Source organism: Rhea pennata, chromosome 18 (assembly GCF_028389875.1).
Source record: "Rhea pennata isolate bPtePen1 chromosome 18, bPtePen1.pri, whole genome shotgun sequence".
NCBI lineage: Eukaryota > Metazoa > Chordata > Aves > Rheiformes > Rheidae > Rhea > Rhea pennata.
In genome coordinates, this window is record NC_084680.1 from 8262192 (window position 1) to 8281300 (window position 19109).

The following is a 19109-nucleotide window of genomic DNA, read 5'->3' on the forward strand; positions in this document are numbered from 1 at the left end:
TCTAACATTTAATTGAAGAAATATGTAGTTTCAGCTTTAACGGTACCATAACCATAGGGTTATAAGCCACCCTATATGCAATCCCAGGGACACACTGACCAGTTTCAGTGACAGAAAAACTAGAGCAGTGTAGGGCAAGCAATGGTTATTAGCAATGGTTATTGCCTCAGTTGTGGGGATGCTGAAGTTACATCCTGTAAAAACATGCAAGGATAGAAATAGCTGGAACACACATAGGAAGGAATCACTAGATACCTAGTCTGGTCCCCCAGCCCACACTAGTGTCAACTATGCATAAGAAGTTCAAAAGATTTTTAGCTTATTAAAGTCTTAGTACGGAGACTCCACATGTAAGACAACCAGCTAGCTGGCAGCACTCAGTGCTGCATCGGTCAGCAGTACTAAAGGGATATAAAACACATCTGCAATCCCAATGCTCGTGGATATTTTTCACAGCAAGAAGTGCTCGAACCCTGTTAAACCATGACATAAGGAATCCGCTGCAACTGTTGGTGCAACAGTGCTAAATTCAAGGATTATGGTGAAACATGGCTGCTGTTAGAGTAAGAAATAAAACTGGCCTAAGACCTATGGCACTGCTTTGGCATAGAGACAGCAGTAATAAGGTTTACCCATTTTACCGCAGGACATAAATACCATCTCAGATTAAAAGCAAGTATTAAGTAAAAGCTGGCCATGCATGTTTTATACCACCTACTTAGCCTGTACTTCAGATATGGCCCCAGCAGATACCGCTGGCCAGAGAAATTCTCCAACTCCACACCTGCTTGCTGTGTTTCATAAATAGGGCTGTGCAAAATACCCTTTTAAGAGCCAAGCAATCTGGTATGCAACACTCCCACCTTATGTACGTCCAGTCACTGGAGCACCTCCATGCACTTTCCTTTACAAGGGAGAAAGTTAACTTCAACATCTGATGAACTTTTTCACTCTATTGCAGCTCCTGGACAGCAGTGTCGATGCAGATCTGCTTTAAGTCCCTTATTAGTGATAACATCTGCATGCACATGTATCTTTTTAAGTTCTATGGGATGAAAAGATTAGGTTATTATAATTACAGTCTGAAAACCACCCAGAAAAAGAACAAGAGAGAGATGGTTTTATTCTAGTCATAGAGTCCTTCATTATACAGAAATGATACTTTATTTCATTCAATAAACAAGAGTGACAGGTAGATCACAAACTGCATCACAGCTACTACCAGCACTGAGACAGTTCACCCACAAGTCTGGGGTAATACAGTAACCCAACTGCACACAGCAGAGAATTTAACAATCAGCTCAAAAATTCAACGTCAGGATTTGGTTAATTTTGGGGTGTAATATATATATATGTATGTATATAGATATTCTTTCCCTACTTAAGTATTTCCTAAAATCCACATGGAAGCACAAATGGCTTTAAACACCTGGACATATATAGATTTTTGATCTTATATATATATTTATAGATATTTATAACAGTAAAGATATGTTTCTCATTACTACAATATACTTGTTTTAACTCCTTTAAGCAGCTGGGAGAGAAAAAAAAACAGTTTCACTACAGTCACATCTGATGTGTGTGTATGTGTCACAAAATACAAACAGAACAAGCCATGAATGAGATTCGAGTCAGACCATTCCAGGACAGAACAGCTAAGAGGCAGGCAGAGAGTCTCAGAGGGAGCAGGCCTACATGTCAAATGGTGGTTTTGGACTCTCCGGGCGGGAGGGACTGGCCTTACTTGGCCGGCTGGAATTCAAAGATAAAAAAAAAAAAAAGAAGAAAAAAAAGAAAAAGAAAAGAAAAAAGAAAAGGGGAAGGGAAGGAAAAGGGGAAGAAGCGGTAAAACAATAGTTAAAACACAGAAAGAAACCAGCATCAGAACAACAGAGGATCCAGAAGAGAAGTCAAAGGCAATAGCACTGAAATAAGGTGACTTAAAGCTGAATCAGACCCTTTTGAGGGCCTGTAACATAGGTGGCTCATTTAGCTCTGGTAGAGACATGACATCTGAAATGTACAGGGTTGATAGATTTTTAATTATTAATTTTTTAATACATGTAACATGAAAAGTAAAAACCAAACCTTAAGATGAATTGTGATCAACAACAGTTACAAGTTTCCCCAAACACGTACCATCCACATGCAAGAAAAGGCTACGGAAGTCACCACGGTACCCAAAAAACACTGAAAGATGTGCTTATTCAAAGCAGAAATATTTTCAACAAAACATTACACAGCAAACTCCCTGAAAAACATTTGCTTGTCGTTCGCAAGGGGGGAGCAGCGTATCTATTGCCCCCTCCCAGCTGGGTTCAGCAAAGTCAGCCACGAGAGAGGAAGCGAGACAAATGCTGGCAGCAGCCAGCAGTTCGCCAGCAGCGTTTCCTCAGCTATTCCGGAGAGCCGAGCGCGGGCAGGTCCACGGGCCCCCCGCACCGAGGTGTGCGCGCTATCTCAGCCCTTGGGCTAGCAGGACTATGCCGAGCCATCGGGTTCCCCCCTTCTTGTTCTCCCCGCCTCGCTTTGAGATAAAGTTGATTGCACCGTTCCCAACGTGAGTTTTTGCACCTTAGAAGTAATCTAATACACAGGACATTTAATCTGTTCCTAACAGCGTCACGTGTTTTGAACGTATTTTTTCTGTTACGCCACGCTTTTGTCTTCTTAACTACAAGAAAAAATAGCTACAGAGCTACAGATCGGTCCTAGGTGCTACAGCTAACTGATGCAGGCAGGACACTTATCCAGGGTAGACCAGGCAGATGAAACACCTGGATGGACAGCTGCCACTTGGACTTAAGGACGTGCCTGCAGCTGATCACTCCAAGGAGCCTGTGCACTTCAGGGATCCATGCCACTGAATGAAGGCTACTCTACACTCACAAAGCAATACAGGACGCACGAGTGAAGACGAAGAGCTCGATCACTAGGCTAGTGCTTTACGACACACCGGGAAGGGGCGGTGGGAGGCAGAGATGTGGGATGGATGAGAGGAGTGACTGTGGCTGTGGAAGGGAGGGTGGAATGGGGAAGCCGCCAGCACGGCATTCGTCGCCAGCTGTCTACAGCCTCGAGTTATAAATCTAAGAGGGACGGTTCAGCCGGTCGGATTATGGTAGGTCGAGTAGGTGAGGCAGGGCCCCTTCTGCTGTGAAAAAGCAGAAAACAAAAACAAGAGAACACACACTGTGGTTAGCACAGCAATCGCAGTCACAATCACGCATGCTTCTCCACCTCACCCAAGCCAGCAAGAGTGAAAACCCAGCCGGGGCACAGCCCTGCACACCAGTGCTGCCCCATAGAGGAGACATAGAGCTTAATTCAGGCCTCACATCAAAATCCCTGCCCAGCATAGATCATCAGTAAAGGAATCTGCTGCACAGCTTGTTTTGCTTTCCCTCTGCAAATCTGGAAGTCAGATTTATTGCCAGTGGCTGAACTGGCTCTGGAATGAGAGTTGAGAAGCATGGACAACAGAGAGCTCCTGTATCAAGCACATGGTAGTCACACAGCATGGATGGGGTCCTCTGAGAGGCACTGTCAGAGGTTCCTGGCAGTTTGGAGGAGCACCTTCTTCCCAAAAGCCTTAGATTTCCTATTCCTATGCATGATACTGATCTTTGATATTAGGGTCAAACTTGCTGCTTTCAGCTCACTAGCTCTGGGACCCAGCAAATGCAGTTTCCACTGACTTTAACGGGACTTTGGCCATTGCAATTCAGTTGCCTTTCAGCTCTCCTGCTAGTGTTTTAGCTAGGTAAACGGGCAGCAATTTAATCCACGCAGAGGGCAAACAGTTAAGTGTTCCAGGATCTCCTTCCGTAAGGGACTGGCAAGAAACAAAAATCTGGAAAAAACAAGGACAAAAACCCCATTGCCTCTCTCAACCCATTACTTGAAAGACTCCTTCAGGTTCAATACAAGCTTTAAGAAAGTCTATACATAATCAAAGAGTGCTCTGGAAGTCAGCAAGCCTAATCTACATTTTTCCCTGCAGTGTCTGCAATGTAAACAGCACCAAGATAGTGTATTGTAAGTGACAACTTAAACTGCTCAGCAGAAAGCCAGAGTAGTTTCACAGTCCAAAATGCCTGAAGTGCAAAGAGCAAAGAAAATAGGATGCAGACCAAAGAGAGGAAGAATTAGAACTGATCAAGCAGAATCCAGAGGTATAAAATTAAGGCCTCAACATTTCCACACTGGCAAGTTTTACGCTAACTTAGGTTACAGAAAATCAACTGACTGCTGGAAACAAAAGACCTCCCAGTATAAGAGTTTCTTCCCCTCCAGGAGTGAGGGTAGGTAGGAGGAAACAGAGGGAAAGAGGAAGGTATTTACACTGGTGCATCTTCTAGAAGTAGAGAAGTCTTGTTTCACACTGACAGCAAGTCTACAATGCCGTTGGTACCAGAGGAGCTATATTTCTACGAATTTCATTTTAGCAAATGTACAACTCTAGAGAGCAACTCTGTAGCTTATCCGATCTTAGTAGAATTTACTGCTCTGCATCTATTAAGTCCCAGATCCCCACCAAAACAATCACAACTATTTGTTCCTTGCCTTGTATAAGGACACATTAAAAAAGCTTCAGAAAGTAAAACGCTTCCAAACATTTTTTCCTTGACTGTAAGTGCAAGTGTAGTGGCAACTGTAAGACCCCATGTCAGCATGTCATTCCCAAATTACTCTTCCAGTCAGGCAAACAAGGATAGAATTAAATTAACCTGAAAACTACAACCATCTTGGAAGGATACTGAAGTAACACTATCACCCAGAAGAAACACTTGCAATGAGGTGTTATGGCTTGGAGAGCCTGTGATGTTGAGCTTCACGACACGCGGGATCCATGCATTCTCTCTCAAGGGTGCTCATGGTGTAGTAGCAGCCAAGTAGCCATCTAACAACTGCTACTGACACTGGAACAAGTCCTACAGACCTCAGCAGTATATAGGTTTGATCTTTAGTGAGACGCTGCTGCGCCGTCATGTGTGTTGGATCAGTGTTTTTCAAGATGCTGAAAGGGCTTTTTGCATTTCAGGTGTTTGGACAGGTTGCCCTGACAGTCTCTCTGGATTCAAATGAAAAGGATGCTTGAAGTCACTGGACTACACAACATGTTCTGGCAATAGCAGCCGCTTGACCCCACTAAAATAAGTCAGGGCTGAAAGAAAAGCACAAATCATTTCCAGATAGATAGCCTGCTTCTTTGTAATGCACTATGATCGCTTTGCACAGATACTCATTCCTCTCATGACTCATAGATGCAGGGGCTGGCACCAGCGCTGTCAGTTTTTAAGTTACAGATTTTTTTTTTTCCTTTCTGCTCAAATTGTTTGGAGGATTTCTTGAGCCCTTTGGAGGATCTGGCTGGTAAGGCTACAGAAGGCTGAGAACTGTTTCCCAAGCACAAAAAAAGGGATGAAGATGTTCTCTCAAAGAGGCAAGATTTACCCCAACGTACTGTTTCAGTTTGTCAGAGTTAAGCGACTTCAATGAAGGAGGGCTTGGCTAGCAACTGTGTCAGGACAAGGAACAAAATGCCGTTCTCCAGGAAGCCCCTGGCAGTTTCCAGCACAAGGGAAGCAAAATCTGAATCCTGGCACAAGCCTGAGGAGACCAGTTACACTGACTGCCCTTTTCCTTTAAAGCTAGTCTTTCAAACCATATCCAAAGAGCAACATTGACCTGGTTCTGGAAGCACGGTTTCTAGGAAGCAAGAGGGTAATCATAATTTCTGCTCAGGAGGACTTGACCAAGACTGCAACACAGTACATTTACTCTCTTAAGCTGCAGAAGTCTGCTGTCAAAAGTTTATGACGACTTCATTATTACTTTTTTCCCCCTTGGTGCTCTTCACACCAGATTAAGAGCAGAGAATGCCCCTTAACAGCGAGTCCCAGAACAAAGTACGGACAACAGCAAATCTCTTTTCTGACGTTTCTCACCAAGATGCATGTTTCCAAGGCTGCCAGAGATGTCTGCAGTCAGCAGAGGATTGGAGGAAATTTCTGATTGCTCCAACATCTCTGCAGTATGTCATCAACAAGGAGGGCTGGCAGATGACGTCCCCAAACAACTCGTCAATCACCGAACAATCACCGCATTGGGCTGATGCGATGTGGCACCTCTCGGCTTTAACAGCAGTTACATGCAGCAGTAACAGTCACCACTCGCCGTAAGACGAGCTAGCTGCAAACTGGCAGGCTCGCTGGTAGCTGCAAAGTCCTGGCCTCACACGGGGGGCTGAACCTGTGCTATTCCTGTGCAGGTACTGACCTCAGCGCACACACTCCCCCAGCCGTCACACCAGCAGCTGCAGGAGCCACAAGAGCTGCGGTTGCTCCATCGCCCAGAGCCAGACCTCTCACTTGGAGAAACGGCATCCATGCAGACAGGGAGAGCTGGCCTGAATCCAGCCCACAGCCACCCTGTGCAGCCCTCGCTTGCCACTTTGTCAGTTAGGGCTGGAAGGTCCCGGGAAAAGGGCTCAGGAGAATCTGACAGACCTCCCTCTTCACCCTCCCACTCTTCTCCCCATCACTGTTAACAGGACACAGAAGAGTTGGTCCTTGAATGCTAGGCTAATGCCTGCCCCGACACCTTACTGTGTTGCTGAACAACAGTGAAAAACACAGGGTGAGACAGGAAAGGGAAACAGGCAGGAGCCCAGGGCAGGAGGCCTTGGGGGCTACAGGTCACTAACCACTTCCTCACTCGGGGCGGGATGCTGAGGAGGGAGCAGGGTCCGAATGGAAGCTGAAGAGAAAAATTGAGAAGGAAAAGGGCCAACAGGAGAACGAGCAAAGGAAGTTTGCTTTTAACTGCAAGGATGGGAAATCAGGATAACAGGGAGTATTCAATGTCGGAGCAGAGTCGCTCTGTACTCAGACACTGAAGTCCTGATATTAATGACCCAAACTCCTCCCGACTTCCATGAGCACCATGGACACAGCAAGGAGTGGAGCACTTCTCCAAGCAAACACTGGAGTATAAGAAGAGGAGTCTGAACTAACAGCTCCCCAACTCTCAGTCTCAAGGCTAAACATAACTGACAGATGAAAACCAGATCAAAACGGAGTTCATTCATTCCATCTCCTAGTCAGCGTGGATTTAAGCCAAATGAAAGATGCACGCTGTTTAGACCTTGAACCAGAACTCACTCCCCCATCCCCACTCCTCTACCCGCAGGCAGAGGAAGGTTCCTCTAATGACCTTCATTCAGCAACTGAGGCTCTTCCAGCTCCCTGCAGCTCCAGCAGCTGCTGTCTCTGATCAGCCAGCTTCTCTGTTCAAGACTCCTCCCTTTACGAGATCCTGGCAGAGGTGGTTCTTTGGACAAGGGACTCTGTCACTAATACAGGAGCTAGGCAGCACAGGCAAGCTGCAGAGCAAGAGTGATGGAGGATGGGGACACACTGACTCATGCATTGCGGGGAAAGTGCAGAACGTACCGTGGCCGCCAGTCCTCAGGGGTCACTGATAGTGATTCTGAAAGACAACACGAAATCAACATGGCAGTTCAGACAGTTCAAGGCAGAAGCCACGCAGACTGTCGGGAAGGTGGAACAGAGACAGGCGTGCGCTTGCACAGACAGAGGCACACTCGCATCCCTCCGCCCCAGAGCTGGGCACGAGCGTGCACCGCTGGGCAGGGCTGCGCTCAGACTCTCGCATGCACTCTCATTCGCAGCCTCATCCTCGCACGCATCCACAACCCCACGGCATCGCACGCGGGGCCACGTTCAGAGTCCTCCTTCTATTCACACACCCGCCGGCTGTTGCTCGCTCTGCCACACAGCCAGACATGCGCCAAGCGCAGACATGTGTCGGGGCTGACAGAGACCCCAAGCATGTTCACACCTGCTCAAACTCTGTCTGGGCACTGAGGCTGGGGGCCGACTTTCTCTCAGTGAGGATTCACATCTTTTGACTAGTGCTGAAACAAACAGCTCAGGAAAGAGGGAGATAATATGCTGTCCTGAGCCTGCAGTACCACTCGAGGGGAGAAGCAGGAGAAGATTTGTATTTTAGAGGCCACAAACCACAAGATCAGCTAGTCTGACCTCCTAAATAACTCAAGTCATAAGAATTGCATGACATTATCCTTGTAGTGGTGCTGATCACTTTATCTTTCTTTCTTGGATACATCAAAGGATGAAGAACCTGCTAGTGCCTTCAGCAAGCTTCTCCAATGGTTAAGGCATTCTCCCTAAATCAACAAATTTACAAAAGCTTTAATCCATGTACATAAACCATTTTGATCTGCCGTAATAGTTTGCTCTCCCATTAAGTTGGCTGGATATGGTTTTCTTTCACAGATTGAAATGTCATGCACAGCCCCCAGTAGGTATACAGTCAGAATACAGTTCTTGTACACAAGCAGAACCTTATGTAGTTTCTAACTGTCAACTCCCCAAAGCATATATATTTGGCAATATAGACTTCTGCAGCAGACTGAAAAACTGCTACATCTGGGGGTAGGGGCAAGACCTGTTTTAGCTGTACCTACTTTTACTCAGGAAAACCTTCCTGCAAAAGGGAAGAACCACAGGGCTCTTGTATGTGAAAGTATACACATCTATTCAATTATGTTTATGAGGAAGAAGCCGAGCAACACTGTCTTTCAGTTCATCATACAAAATCAGATGCTCGCACAAACTGAAGGCACAAACATACTGCTGTGTTGACACCAGTGTGCATATACATGCAGAAGTATGCTCAGCATTACCATGCACCTGTGGTTCACTATCTTATAGCACCAACTGCTACAACAAAGCCCACTTACTACCTACAAGAGCTCCATTTCACACTAAAGCAAAGTAGTAAAGTCCAGTTAGCAAGGGAAATGATAGGTATTAAAAAAAAGCAACAATGGAGATGGCATTTGTTCACCCATGGCAGAAAGACCCAAGTCCAGGTGCTAGCAGGAAATGTTTTTATTCTATATACAGGAGAGGAAGATAGAGAGTCCCTTGCCATTGGAATTTCTGTTCATCAGCGAACTCAAATGACAAGTTGCATATCAGGATCTGGAGGAGTCTATGAACAACTGGAAGAATCAAAGAGCGGAATCATAACAAGCATAAACTTCACAGCTTCTGGAATTACTTCCTCAGCTTCAGATCAAGGCAGTCAGTAGCACGCAATCCAGCCTACCATCTCTCCTTCAAAAGGAAGAGACTACTCATTTAACTATGAAATATTCTTTCCTCTACTCCACTGTAGTTCCCATTCTTCCTCTAAATCTTTCTAGTCCATGAAAAAGGGATCAGCCAGAAGAGCCATGAAGGTAGACTACAGATTCTTTAAGAGAGGCCAATACTGTCCAGCCCACTTGGGAAATCCTATCATGACAATCAGGTATATAGAATATTTTTCATGAGTGAAAAAATGAAATTGAGTGGGGAAAGATGAAGACAGAGAAATATGCAAGAAATATACTAAAAACAAAGGAATTAACAGTATATGGAAAAGCAGGATCACAATAAGCAAAAGTCAAAAATACACAGCAGAAGCATGCTGACATCCACAGACGCCACTAGCAGGACTGCAGTCTCTGGGCCAGAGGCAAATACAGATAGGTCATTGTGGGAACTACATCAAGGCACAGAAGGAAGACTAGGGCAGAGGTACCAAGAAAGAAAAACCATTTGCACACAGAGCCAAAAACTGGTCTACAGTCTCTTTGGACCCACCCACTTCTGGGCTGGATACAGCCTGGCAGAGAAAACTTCCTCTCCAAGCAGGTAGTGCCTGGTGTGAGCTAGGGCACTATCACAGAGGGAAGACCAAAGAGTCGCTGCCATATACCATCACCGCCACAGCACTCTGGGTGTTTTCATAGAAAAGTGAAAAGCTCCAGACACATGCTACTGGCACCCACTGGAGAGCAGTTCTTTCCACACAAGGGAAGCATTTCGTTATGCATGTCATTTGGGAATTTCTGGTTATGTTCATTCTTTACTCTGCCATTACTTTCACCCTCATAGGGAGATCAGCCACCCAACATGAAAACATTCCTGGTTATAGATTGCTTTCTAAGTTCTCCCTAGGAAAACGTGCAAAGTTGCACAGGCTACAGTCCCTTATTACTCTGAAGTGTATATAAAGTGATTGAATAGGAAGGGGATTAAATTTCCTAATAAGAAAGCAAAGCTGTGTCATTTGAACCTCTAGGCTGGAAAATGTGCTCAAGTTTATTGCAGAAGCAATAAACATGTCCACACACAAAGAGCAAAATTCAATTTCTCCCACCAGTGATCTCGCAATATTCTCCTAGCCAAAAAGCATCTAGACATCCTAGATGAAACCTGCTCTAACTCACCTTGAAACATCCTGCATCAGGAGAAAAAGGCAACTTCAGACTTTCGGACTCCCTACACAGAAGGGAGCTGCCTTGAAAGGTGTATGCTCACTCCAGTCCTGTAATTTTTTAGTGACTTCTCATACTTGTGAGCAGAGGTGTTGATATAATTGCTTTAATACACCTGTCAGCACAGAGTCCTCTTCCCCCAACTTCTGAGTGCAGGTTTGTGCAGAGAAGAGATCACCTCTCTACTCCTGAGAGCTGCCTCTGCATCGTCTCACACGTACAATGAAACCTCAGTGGACAGAGATGCTCTGGCCTATTTAACAAAATTTCCACAGCCAAAGACTTAACTCACACCAAGCCTTCTATTCCCATCCTATGAACCAGGCAGGTGAAGTACTGCCAAAGTTGCAACCCCAAAACTGGACATCCTCCACCTCCCTGCAGAGCAGCCTCTCAGGACTTACCTGGGAACACCAGGAGGAGCACGGTTAGGCCGAGAAGGAACCTGAGGTGGGGGCCCAAAGGGATCAGGAGAGGCACCTGGCCTGGAGGGCACAGGGGGGGCACCACCCAGCGTGGACCCACCAGCAGGAGGTGGCCCAGGAGCTGGGCCTCGGGACCCAGGTCTGGCGGGTGGAACAGCGGGAGCTCTCCTCTGAGGAGTGGGGCTGGACGTAGGAGACCTAACAAACAAAGAAAAAAGATTCAACTGCAACAGGCCTGGGATGCCACCACCAGGTCCCCATATGTTGCCTTCACTGTTCCTTCTTTAGTCTTGTGTCACTTCACACACCTTCCTTTGGTTTTCCAAGGACCATACTAGGCTCCAGCTTGCTTTCAAAGCTACTTCAGGCCCCATCTAATCTAAAGGTTTAGCTGTCTCCACATCATCTGTAAAACTGTAGTAATCTTAGTTTTCAAGGCCTAGAAGCCTTGCAATGCAAACTCCGAGAGCTCTTCATCCTCTAGGAGAAGAGGGGAGGAAGATTCCCTGTCCCAGTAGGAGGCCCCAGCTAGCCAGTAAAGAGGCATCAGGCAGGTCTGTGGGGCTCTCCCCCTGAGCCTCTGGTACCTGCGTCCAGATGGTACGCTTTGCACCTGCAGCCAAGAGTCGTCCACCGGTGGGGGCATAGGGGTGCTGATAGTGCTGGTGTTGATGTCCCCGATGATGTTGAGGGCCTCTTTCAGGGCATGGTACATGCGCAGCATTTCGTCACGCCGCTGGGCCTGCTCTGCTGATTCCTCCATCAGTGTGTTTTGGTCACCACAGGAGTACAGGTTTGCCAGCAGCTCCGAATGGATAAAGTCCTTGGTCTGTAAAGGACAATGAAGAGAGGGTCAGTTTCCACCTTTTTGTTTCCCCCAGAAACCTCCATTCTATCCCCACCTCCTCCTTTTGAGCTGCCTTTAGTTTTTCTTCATTCTTTCTTCCCCTCTCTATTTTTCCCCTTCTCCAAGTCTCCCCCTCTCCATGGTGCAGTAAGTACATTGTTTATCATGAGGTGCATGATCGTCTTCGGCATGAGGTCTCTGATGGTTTTGTTGACAATTGCCATGTAGGAATCCACCAAGTTCCTGATAGTTTCCACTTGTCTTTCTAGCTGAGGGTCCATAGAATGCATAAAATTGTCTGATCCATTCTCCTCTGTTTCACTTGCCTGCAAAGAAAGGGAGAAAAAGGTTAGCTCTTCAGTGCAATATAAAATTAGTATTTTGTGACATAGCTAAGTGAAGGAGATAAAGAAACATGCAGGAAGTACATGCTACAAACAAAACATTTAAACTTCCATTTTGAGCTGTGATTGCCAGGGCACAGCTCAGCTTCTATAGACTTCTCCAGGTCAGATCCAAGGGATACTAACAGTGAAGTTGCCTTTCATAGGAAGTTACTACACAAAGGTGAAAGGCAATCAGAATTCTTGACTAATATTCATAGGCACTGGCTCTAGTGAACATTCAAAGCTATATTTTTACTTATAAAGCTATAGATTCCTAAAAGATTTTTCATTTGAGCAGTTTTTCATGCTCAAGTTCAGTTTATATATGATAATCACTCACCATAAATTAAGCCTCAAGGGCTGATACATTGCATCTTTATCCTCATTACACAAATGAGGAAACAGATACAGAGAGATAAAATAACTGCTCAGTCAGACTGTAGGTTGGTGGAATAACCTAGAAGAAAATCTTCCAAATCACCTAACTGTAAATCCTGCATCTTAAAATTGCAACTTTTCTTCCATACTAAGCAGAAGAATCTTTTCACTTCTGCCTGAAATGTATCATTTAGCTTTCTGTAATGCAAAACCTGGTATGTGCTGTTTGACAGCAAACTATCTCCAAAGCACATCCATTCTGGAATAATTTCAAAGCAGATAAAGCATGAAAGTCTTTCCTGTGTTTCTCAATGTACTATTAAAAAAAAAAAAAAAAAAGATTTTATAAGAAAATCTCTCATTTAAACTGCTGTAGTCTGAAGGACTTGCAGCAGCATAGGAAACTGCATTATCATCATTTATTTTGGAGAACAAAATAGACAAGAAAGGGCAAATTCTTTTCTCCATTTGAGCTTTTCCTAAGAGAATCTTGCATAGTCTCAAAGGAATAGAAGGTTTTACAATCTGAGAAACATAAGATAAAGCAAGTGGAAGTCAAACAGGATGACTCAAAAAATGAGGATCAAAAAAAAAACAAAACCAAAAATAAGTTTTCATTGAGATTCAGGAATCATACAAAAAGGGAGAAATAAAAAGAAATAAAAAGAGAAAAAAGGAAAACTCAAATCAAGAACAGAAACAAATGGCAGCAGTCCAACAGAAGGTACAAAGAGGGAGAAGAAGCAAATGTCTCTCAGGAAATAGTGACAAAAGGAAAAAAAACAAAAAACAAAAGAACTATCTGGCAAGAACCCCAGGGGACAACACGGGCAGAAAGGATGAAACTTACTTTGTCCTTGTCCTGGCAGGCCAGTTTGAGCACATGTAAAAAAAAATAAAACAAAAAGGGACAAAAATAAAAAAAAGAACTTTAGTTGGTCTCAGAGTTTGGAGAAGAACCTCTTCATAGCACTGAACAGAGATGACCATACGCACCAAAAACGTAAGTACCTACATTACCCTAGAACACAAACAAATGAACTGTTTACCTAAATTGAAAATCAGAACAGGAACCTTTGCAAAGGAAATTACATTATTAGCAATGAAGGGCAAGTTACTTACCTACAAAGGCTATTTGTTACTCCTTACATAGGCAACTGAGAGTGTCATAAACCAGAGATCACTGTTCCTATGTCAAGCCACTCAATTTCCTCACCAATATATGGCACATGTCCTTTATGAGCATACATTTAGGATGCCTAGTCTGGTCCAAAGCCTATCTGAAGTCATGTCACTGACAAGGCCCAATGTCTCCAAATCCCAATTTATGTTTCTTAATCTCATATCAGTTTGTCAGGAAATTAAGACAAAAAAAAAATTAATTGCTAAAAGGGATTTAAAAAAAAATCCTTCCTGATTGGGAAGGGGAAAGATGAATAGGAAAACAACTCCTGAAAAGCTAAGAGGCTCCTAACCTGGCTGTACAGCAACAATACTGAGCAGGAACGCTGTCTTTGCAGACACAAACCACCTAGTAGTGAGGTGGTTAAACACCCTCCTTATGTTAGGACATGACCGCCATCCCCAGTAAAACTATGAGTTTTATTATCAAAAGAACAAGAGCACTAGAAGGGTTCATCAAGGTAGTCTTTGCCTACTTTCTCTCCCCTTTAAAGTTGCCAGTTGTGTTATCCAGAATTTCCTCAAGTCCTTGAGAAAATAACAAAATTTTAGATTTGTTCCACAATATCCCCAGCCCAGGAAAGAGGCAAAACCTTCACAGGCTTATTTTTAAACTCTAGAGGATGCACATCAGTTATCCTCCCCAAGATGCATGCTCTGTTCCTTCCCATCCTGTTACTATGACTGTTACTTACCCCAACACGCTCTGGGTAGACTCCTGCACGAAGAAAGGAAGCTTTCCAGCTATCTACCTCCTCCTGGGTTTCACAGGCCAGCTCCAGCTGCCGGTAGTCCTTGTAAACATTCCTAGAAGACAAACATTTTACCTTTTTCCATAGCAAAACAGGTATTTGTCCATATTTGACAAAGATGTTAAGGGACCAGCCTATTCTCTTAACTTTCAGTCCCTTCCTAGTATCTTCTTGATGACCCTACAGAGGGGAAATGAAATGAATTTTTCATGAGCAAGTTCAAGTGTCACTGCTAAGTTCCTTCTCAAGACTCAGCCTTGAAAACTGGAGTTTTCAATGATCTGATGGGGCCTGAAAGAGATCCCCCTTTCAGTTCTACTCACTGCTAGACTTCTCCAACCAAAGTCCCTCATGGCCCATGGCTTTCCCTATTTGCTCACTTAAAAAAAAAATATAAATACATATTCCAGCCATGGGCAGTCCCAGGAAACTGCACCAAATAGCTGAAAACTACGGTCACACTGCAGTGCATGTTTTCGTGGAGAAAGAAAATGGAACATAGCTGTAAAACTAGAAAGAATGAAACCAGACTTCTCTTAACAAGGCTTCCTCCTAATAATCATCTCTAAAGGACATGCATATCCTCCTTGGACTCCATCTAGTTTTATAAAATATATTATCTCTGGGTTCAACAGCTTGGTGAGTCTGGAGATGTTAGCGCACCTTTGTTCAGTGTTGAAGAGGGCAAAGATGTGTTTGCTGGACATGAAACCCTTCTCAACATCTCGCAGTTTCAGGTTATCCACTGGTAACATATACTTCTTCTCCTTCTCCTGAAAAGGGGATCAGTAACAAGTCACTCACTGCTCCAAAGTCCCTAATCATTCAGTAACGCAGACTCCATATCAGCACTGGGGAGGCATTCCCAAATTAGGTTCCCTGCTCCCATATCCCCATATCCCAGAAAAAGAGATCTCTTAAACAAAACAAAAAACAAGGTTTGCCCATCCTGACCACTTCTGGGCCATGGCCCAACAGCCCTGCTCCTGTAACTCCTCCAGGGGAAAGCCCACAGCAGGGCACTCTGCCCCAGTTCTCCCACACTGCAGTCAATACCAAGGTCCTTGCCACATGGCTCCCTCTTCTTGGCACAGGGTCAGTCATCACACCAAGGCCCTCATGGACAGTTTGACACCCAGAACACATCTATCTGGAAAAGGCTTCTCATACCTACTCTCAGGAGGACACTAACGCAGCCCTGCTGTGCTGCCTCACCAAGAAGATGGTCCAAGGGGGCTCAGGGGCTAGTTCTCCTGTTACCCCGACACGTAAGTCCAAAGCTTGACATCTCCTTCCCCTCCAAAAACAAAAACACAACCCACACATACACCCCCAAACAGAGCACCCTCCGCTAACCTTACCCCATTAGGGAAGTAGTCAAAGAGCCCCTCAGGCTCCATGAAAAAGTAGCAAGAGCAGCACCCCACTCCCCACACAATGGGGAAGCCCCATTCCCTCCATCTCCCAAAGCTGTTGGTAAAACCCATGGCCCCAAACACCAGCTCCCTATACTCCCTCGCAAATGTGCCTCCCACGCCTGCTGTGGCACCCCCTCAAAGCTCAGCCAGCAGGAGACATGCCAGCCCTGCTCCAACAGTCCAGGAGCAGATCGTCACTTGCTCCATATTATGACTCACTTGCCACCAGGAAGGACCCTCAGCATGAGTCCCGTTATCTCTTCAAGTCAGTCTGCCACACAGCTCTCTGCCACATTGTCATCTCTTCAGTTTCATTACTAAAACCTATGTTCCAGGTCCAAAAAGAGCCAGTCACTTGATACAGAAACTGATTTGACACACAAGTTAAGGACTGTATCAACTTGAATTCATCTCTAAGCTCACTGCTGTGCTCTACCCTATCACTATCCTACACTCTAGAGGGGCTCACAGTAGCTCAAAGTATTATTAAGCAAGAATAAATATGCATCAGCAGATCAAAGGGCAGCTCTGATTGCAATAATGCAGGATACTGTAAGGCTGTCTAAAGGCCTCTTATGTTAAAAATGATCAACTAACTGCCCTCACTAATGAAAATCTCATGCTCTGAGCAGTTGGAAGCTCAAGCAAAATAGACACTTTATCATCTGGCGAATGTTAAAACCCCAAATCTAGAACTCTAGAAGGGACTAGTCTCAGATATCTTCAAGCAACCATCTTCCAGAGCAATAACATCCACAGCCTTACGGTTTGGTTCCCATCAGATACTCCCAACCAAACACATACAACAAGGCGCCAACACCAAATCCAACATTTTTGGTCCTAGGTGCCCCCTTTAACAAAAGGAAAACTGCAAACTTTAATTTTGACATTAACATTCAGAAACTAAGCCAGAAGTCATTTTCTCCCTTTAGTTTCAAATCTGAATCTACAGCAAATTAACAGAAGTGAGTTTGGTTTGAGGTCCCCATTTTACACATCTAGTTCCCAGCTGGATATTATACCCCAAAATAACAAAAGAGGGAGCCATCACACTGATCTCCAGAAGGCAGAAAGCAACTATCAAATACTGGTGGAAGTATGGCATATGCATGTGCATGTGTGACTGTCCTCTTCTGAGCATCTAGTGTGTCTGTAAAGCTCTCTTGACTGGAAACAATAAATTGTGATTGCTCACAGGGGAAATGAGAAGAAAAGACTGTCTATGAGCAAAGATGCTAAAAATCTAACAAGAGAAAGGCAGGGCAGAGCAGCAGCAAAGGACGGCAAAGGTGCGGAGCTCAAACGCTCAGAGGATGGCAAGTCCAGCCTAATGTTGTGTTAACTCTCAGTTAAATTGACTTGAGTTTGCCAAGGGTACCAAGCCCCGCACAGCTCAGACATGCCCTAAAGATCAAACTATACTGGTCCACTACAACATTTACGTTACAAGGACGTCCTAGAAACCAGTATCTAGAAAAATACAGCAAGCTATCACTTGTGTAGCTACCACCCCCCCCCCCCCATTCTCTTCCACTGAAGACTCTGGGCTATAAAAGCAAGAGAAGTCTTCAGTTCCAGCTCTCTCTTACTTTCAGGTATTACTGTGCTGCTTCAGGCTGAACTGGTATCCAAGAAGTGCAGCACACTGCTTAGCCCCTATGCAAGCTGGCCCATGCCACTGCAACTTTACTCCCTTCACACCACTTCTATGGGGGCACTGAGCTAGTCAAAAATAACCAATGAGGAAAGCTATCTGGGAAAAGCTGTTCCATAGTGTTAGAACCATATAATTTCATAGAAATTTAGCAATAAAGTCATTCCAAAAAAGAGTCAGTTGATAACGGCATCCCATGTCCCAGATGTGGAAACATATGCTCTTCACCAGGGTTTTGTCTTTCACCTCTTCAGAGCTCTTGCATAAATCCTCCCATGCAATCAAGACAACACTATCTCCGCACACTGATCTTCCCATGTATCAGAGGCAAGACCTATACATCTGTCTGCCAGCATAAAGTTTCAGCTCTCTGGCTCAGAGGTAGCAACAGCAATCAAAGGGAGGACACTGGTGCAAGGCAACAGCCCCCCAGTCCATGCAGTTTGCAGGGCAATGTGCAGGGCAATGCACAGTGCAAGGAGCCCCTGCTGCTCTCCATCTCCCCACACCTCCCCCCTTTGAGTCCCACTTCAGTCTTTCCAGCTTCTCAGTTTTCAGTCCAGCCTGTTTTATATCAACACTCTGACTTCATTTCCTGAATGCAGAGACAGGAAAGTGTGGAATGAGCTGCCAAGGGCTGAGCCTCTCAAAACTTTGGCTGAGCCTTCTGCCCATATGTTAGCAATCTGGCAGTATGTGCTCTGGCTGAACAGCATCCTGGCCAAAAGGGGAAGAGGGTTTCTCTCTCTAGCTTAACAGTCATGGAAGGGGAAGAGTAAGAAGAGGAAGAAGAGCCAGCATACACTGAGATGGGAAAGGGAGGTTGTGGAATACTATATTCAAAGCCTTCAGCTTGATCCCAAGAGGCTTATATTGCTCATAAGGCATCTCCTCTTGGCCATGAGACAAAAAACAAGCAGAAAAAAACCCCACAGACAGAACTATTGCTCAGCAACAGAATATAGGTTCTGTGAAATGAGTGCCTTGGCTGTGAATTAATCTGTACAGCCATGAGGCCAAGGAGAGGTAGAGAAATGATAGAAGCACTCAGACTGGCAGTATGAAACAAAACATGAATGCTGAAATAGTGACTGAGAATACTGTGGACACAGGGTTAGCTATCCCTAACACAAGCTACTGTTCCTAATGGGAGTCGCATCACTTGCATGAAGAACTACAGAAAGAGATGACTGCAAACTACTCTCACAGGCAGGATAACCGCCTAAGGATTACTGCCTCACCCCCAACAGTGTTGACAGCCACAGGGCTCTGTTCTTCACACCTACCACAAGACGACATTGCGGGGGGGGGGGGGGGGGGGAGGATCAGGATCCAGCTGTGAGTGTTAAACATAACAGCATGGGAAGAGAGAGGGATGCTTCAGTTGCAGTTTGATGACCCTACACATACCTTTATTGTGGCCAAGTTCAAGAGACTGGCTTTTGCCAGAGGCAGTAAGGGTTTGCATTATCATCTAAATATTCACTGCTATCCTTTAAGTAATAGCCCAAGAAATCCAGAAAACTCGAAAGCCGGATAGAGCCATAGTAGTTCCTTCATTCAACTGGGCTTTCTCAACAGCAAGTTAAATTTTCCTACTCTTGCACACATGTGAAGTGAAGCCGACAGATGCATGTGTAGGCTCCCCTAAGGTTAGAAATTGGCACTTACAGTAAAGAAAGTAAT

The 19109-nt window shown here is 45.0% G+C and overlaps 1 protein-coding gene across 5 annotated transcripts in view; it reads right to left on the reverse strand.

The window, feature by feature from the left end:
* Nucleotides 1–1106: 1106 nt before the first annotated feature.
* DNM1 (dynamin 1) overlaps nucleotides 1107–19109 on the reverse strand; it is a 72638-nt gene continuing 54635 nt past the window's right edge. For 2 of the 5 annotated variants that reach the window (XM_062591125.1, XM_062591121.1), the window contains 6 exons: nucleotides 15015–15124; nucleotides 14295–14406; nucleotides 11809–11979; nucleotides 11394–11635; nucleotides 10786–11004; nucleotides 1107–3154 (listed from right to left, as the gene is read on the reverse strand). In XM_062591125.1, the coding sequence (XP_062447109.1) occupies nucleotides 3085–3154; nucleotides 10786–11004; nucleotides 11394–11635; nucleotides 11809–11979; nucleotides 14295–14406; nucleotides 15015–15124 (924 nt within the window). In that variant the 3' untranslated portion in view covers nucleotides 1107–3084. Of the gene's footprint in view, nucleotides 3158–10785; nucleotides 11005–11393; nucleotides 11636–11808; nucleotides 11980–14294; nucleotides 14407–15014; nucleotides 15125–19109 lie in introns of all 5 variants that reach the window. The other 3 variants (XM_062591122.1, XM_062591120.1, XM_062591124.1) reach the window with 2 other exon arrangements.